The sequence below is a fragment of the Plasmodium gallinaceum genome (assembly GCF_900005855.1).
Source record: "Plasmodium gallinaceum strain 8A genome assembly, contig: PGAL8A_v1_21, whole genome shotgun sequence".
NCBI lineage: Eukaryota > Apicomplexa > Aconoidasida > Haemosporida > Plasmodiidae > Plasmodium > Plasmodium gallinaceum.
This window is the reverse complement of record NW_021628323.1, coordinates 529,919-535,320: the sequence shown is the minus strand read 5'-3', so window position 1 is coordinate 535,320 and position 5,402 is coordinate 529,919. Positions and strand designations below refer to the sequence as shown.

The following is a 5,402-nucleotide window of genomic DNA, read 5'->3' as shown; positions in this document are numbered from 1 at the left end:
TTTTTTTTTTTTTTTTTTTTTTTAAGAAGCATATTTTTTTTATCATTTTATAAATGGTAGATAAAAAATTACCAGTTTTTAGATACAAAAAAAAAAAAAAATTATATACATCTTTTCTTGTATTAAGTAGAATAATTGAAAAATTATTCAACCTTTTTAAATATTAATTATTATGTTCTTTATTTTAACAAAATATTTCAACGAAAAAAAAAAAAACTATAAATTTTTTCAAACAGCAAACAGTACATTATATGGTAGAAAAAAAAAATTAAGAGGAAAAACAACTAAATATATTAATTATTTTTTTTTAAAAAAGAAAAAAGTTGAAGAACAAATATATTACAATAATATAAAGAGGAAACATTTTAAAGATGTTTCTTCTCCATTTCATATTATTTGTAATCTTAAAAATGATAAATTAAAATTCTTGAAAAAATGTAATCTTTCGGAAAAAAAGCATATATTAGAGAATACACATATAAAATTCGAAAATCCTAATATTAGTCAAATAAAAGAAATCAGAGATGCAAATGAAAATATTAGAAATAATGAAGTGATAATACATGATAAAAATTATGTGTGTGAAGATGAAAAAAAATTACTCGATTTATATAATGAAGAATATCTTTTCCTTCCAAGAATGAATATAAAAAAAGACAGAAAATTAAAAGATTTAAAAAACATGAATAATATTAATAATGTAATAGATATAAGAAAAAATAAAGATTTAAGTAATTTATACTTAATTACCAGCTTAATCAATATATATCATGATAATAATTACAATTATTTGATTTTAAAAATATTAAAAGAAATAAAATATATAAATTATATGAATATAAAACAAATAAGTCTAATCATTTACAACTTATACAAATATTATTTTATTAACTACATAAAGAATATGTTTTCTAATGATGATATTATAAATTTTAATTCTTTTTACAATTATTATTATATATTAGATGACTTCATATATAATGAAAATATGAAATATGAATTGATAGATTTAAATATAATTAAACAATTTCTTATATCTTTATCAATTGATATAAAAAAAGATATACATTATGAAACTGATTTTAATGTTTTAAGTAAAATTATTTTTGTATTCTCTTATTTTTCAATTAATGATAAAAAATTAAATGAACTTTTAATTGATAGAATCTTTAAAAGTCTTCATATAAAGAAAAATAAAAAAATAAAATATTTTTCGTTAATATCATTATCATTTGAGAATTTGAAACTATATTATTCTAAATTTGTATTTATGCATTCATATATTATTATAAAAAAAATGAAGAAATTATCAAGAAAATATGGAAACTCAATAATTTATAAAAAAAAAAAATTAAAACAAATAAATCTATTTGATTTTCATAAAAAACAAAAAAAAATACCATTAGTAGAACTAAAAGATATTTTTGCCTATATGTATATTCTTAAAAAAAATAATTTAAAAAATAATCAATTTATCATGGAATTATTAAAATATTGTAATTTATTTTTTAAAAAAAATTTTTCTAAAGAGAAAGATAAGTATATTTATTCATACATTCAAAATTTTAATAATAATTTTCATAAAGATGATAATTTATCAACTAAAGAAAAAATAATGAAAAATTGCGTTTATTATAGATCATTAAAAAATATAAAAATAGAAAAACATAATGAAGATAAAAAAAAAAATTTCTTATTGAATTCTTATAATAGTATGATACTAAAAAAAAAAAGAAAAAACAAAAAATTGAACAAATATTTGGCCTTATATTCTTTGTATAACATAAATAAAAACATACAACGTCTAGAATCATCAAAAAATAATTATTCTAATGATACTTTAATACAAATTAAAAAAGTAAATAATAATATTGAAAATTATTCTGAAGAAGGTAAAAAACAAAAAGACAAAATAGTTTTACAGGAGAAAAATTGTTTTAAAAAAACTGCAAATAATATAATAAATCAAAATATTAATAATTGTGTTTCAAGAGAAAAAACTAGAGATATATCAGAAAATAATCTGAAAGATAAAGTAGAATATAAAAATGATTCTATTATTTCACCAATTCAAAGTAATGATGTATTAATAACAAATAATTCTTTTTCAAAAAATTATGAAATTGATATATTTTGTCTTATAATACTTTTAAATCATTTAATTACTTATGATTTCCTTTTTCTTAAAAAAATACCAATTTTCCATAATTTGATAAAATTATATTTAGATTTAATAAGAATTTCAAAATTAAAGCAGATTCACTTTTTTTATTTTTCTAAAATTATTAAAATTAATGAATATATGAATATATATAATAATTTTATAATTAAAGTAATATATTCTTCTATTTTTTTTAAATTCAAAAATATTGCTTTATTTGGCACGGGTGTATTAAATTTTTATGTAGAAAATTTATGCTATTATGTAATTATATTATATCAAAATTTACTAAAAATGAAAATAAAAGATTACAATTTAAATAATATAATTTATATATATTTAATCAAATTCTTAGAAAAATATAAGAAAATTAGTCATATACTTTTATATCGTTATTTAAAGTTGTTTTATTCAATGAAAATTTGCTATGAACCTAAGAAAAATTATTATGATAAATTAATAACTTATAAGAAAAGTTCCTTAATATATGATAAGGAAGATTTTAACATGACTTATAAAAATACATTATTATATAAGAAATTTGAGTTTTTAATTTTTGAGAATCTAATATCATTAAAATGGAACACTCTTGATAATTTTTATTTAATAAAATTTTATAAATATATAAATAAATTAAAATTACATGTAGTCATTAATGGTGAAATGAAAAAAAATTTAGATAATGTATATAAAAAGTTACAAGATATAATAAAAGAAAAAAAATGTGACATAAATTTTTTAGATATATTGAAATTATACATAAATAGCAATAATGAACTAAAAAAAAAAATATTTCATTTAGAATACTTTTTTAATAATTTATTATCAATTGGTAATATAGAACAATTGGACAGTAGTAATTTTATTTTATTTTTTAAAACAACATTTTCATATATATATCTAAATAATACACACAAAAAAAAATTTTTTATTAAAAATTTTGATTGTATTAAATTAATCAATTTAAATAGAAATTACATAAATAAAAATATAGAAAAAATAAAAAAGAAATATATATATTTAATAATTATATATAATTTTCTTTATTTACATAAACTTTTTCAAAAAAAACTTGTATATCATAAAAAGATTATAAATATAAATCATGTAGAAATAATGTTTGAAATAATTAATAAATGTTTGGAGAATTGGTATTTTATTAATGATGAAAAAAATGCTCTCATATATATTTTTCTATTATATTTTAATAGTTTAAAAAAAAAAAAAAAAAATTTTTTTTTTACCAAAAAACATTCAAAAAAATTTCTAGATATTTCAAAAAATTGTATTGAAGAAATGAATAAATTATGGAATATATATTTTAATAATTCTTACACTACATATATTAATCCATTACTTTTGTTTTTTTTATTTAAATATAAAATATTTTTAAATAATTACAGTAGAAAAAAAGCAAAATCAATGATAGAAATTATTAATAACAGAACCATATATTATCACATGTTGAGATCAAAAAATGATTTTATATTTCTTAATACTATTTTTTTTTCTATAATAAAAAATAATTATATTTTAAAAAATGAGCTTTTTGATGATTTTACTAATTTATATTTTAATAAAATTACTTTTAAGTCTTTTATTTGTAATAATTTTGAAAAGGATAAAAAAAAAAATTACTATGATTTATTTGAGACAATAAAACTGAATATTCTAAATAAAAGTGAAAATAATAATAAAAACATTATTTATAGTTTTATAGCTAGAAGAAAATCAATTGAATATTTAATTAAAACTGTTTTAAATAGAAAGAAATATGAAATGTATCTGTTATAAATTATTTTCATTTGAAAACAACTTTTATATAATAGATACAACTTAAGTTATTAACTAAGTTTTATTAAAAAATTTCTGATAAATTCTTTTTTTTTATTTTTAAGTCCTTATAAAAAATTTCATTGGTAAATTTATATTTTTATATTAATCAAAACTAAAATTTATTGTAAGTTTAAATATCTTTAATTTTTAAATCTTCATTATTATTTTATTTTATTTTATTTTATTTTTTTTTTATATTTATTTTCTTCATCTACTGTTTTTTTCTCTTTGTTTCATATATTTATAAATTTTTTTTTTTTTTTTTTTTTTTTTTTTTTTTTTTTTTTTTTTGTTATAGATAAAATACATTTTTATATATATATATATATAGAATATATTAAATGGTTTATAAATATATTTAACATTTTTTGTCCTTAATAAAATATATTTAAAACTATAAAAATTAATAAAAAAAAAGAAATTTTCTAAAATAATTTAAATAATTTTTCAATATATAAATTTTCAAACTACAAAGTCCATTTTGTTAAAGCCTAGAAGTGGCTAATAATAAAATTTAAATTTTATAGATATATAAAAAAAAAAAAAAAAAAAAAAAAAATATATATATTTTAAAGTTTATATTTTTTCTTTTATTTTTTATGTTTTTTATTTAAATTGTTTTTAAAAGTATCATAATTTAAATTTTAAAAAAAAAAAAAAAATGAGAAACGGAAATACTGTGAACATTTTAAGTGATGAGGAGATAAATAAAAAGTATGTTGAATTAAAAAATAAAATAAATTTAGAAAATGATGAGGATGATTGTCATATCAAAGAGATGAAACATTTATTAAAGATAGTTTGTTTAAAATATAAAGCTATAAAATTTGGAGATTTTATTTTAAAATCAAAAAGAAAATCAAAATATTTCTTTTCTAGTGGAGTTTTAAATAATGTAATTTCTGCAAATATTATTTCATTTTTAATATCACATCTAATTTTAAAAAAAAATTTTAAATTTGATTACTTGCTTGGTGCTTCATATAAAGGGATTCCAATAGCAACATTAACAAGTTACTTTTTATTTTCTTCAAATAAATATCACAACGTTTTTTATTTATATGATAGAAAAGAAAAAAAAGAATATGGAGACAAGAATGATATAATTGGAATTTTAGAAGATAATAATATAAATGAAGAAAAAAAAATTATTATAATTGATGATGTATTTACTTGTGGTACAGCTTTAGGAGAAATTTTAAATAAATTGAAACATTATAATAATCTAAAAGTAATAGCAATCATTGTTCTTTTTAATAGAAACGAATATAATATAAACGAAAATAATGAAAAAATTTATTTTAAAGATTTATTTGAACAAAAATTTAATATTCCTTTATACTCTATTTTAAATTATAATGAAGATTTTGATCATTTAATATAAACCGTAAAAAAAAAAAAAAAA

At 14.8% G+C, this 5,402-nt stretch overlaps 2 protein-coding genes across 2 annotated transcripts; both read left to right on the top strand.

Moving 5' to 3' along the window:
- Nucleotides 1-172: 172 nt before the first annotated feature.
- On the top strand, nucleotides 173-3,955 carry PGAL8A_00034200 (conserved Plasmodium protein, unknown function; the record flags this gene model as incomplete). The annotated part of the gene is made up of 1 exon (XM_028674342.1): nucleotides 173-3,955. One exon carries the CDS (start codon nucleotides 173-175, stop codon nucleotides 3,953-3,955), a length of 3,783 nt encoding a protein of 1,260 aa, XP_028530705.1.
- A 703-nt stretch (nucleotides 3,956-4,658) lies between these two features.
- OPRT (orotate phosphoribosyltransferase, putative) lies at nucleotides 4,659-5,381 on the top strand (the record flags this gene model as incomplete). Its single annotated transcript, XM_028674341.1, has 1 exon — nucleotides 4,659-5,381. The coding sequence occupies one exon, from the start codon at nucleotides 4,659-4,661 to the stop codon at nucleotides 5,379-5,381; it is 723 nt and encodes a 240-aa protein (XP_028530704.1).
- Between the last annotated feature and the right edge of the window lie 21 nt (nucleotides 5,382-5,402).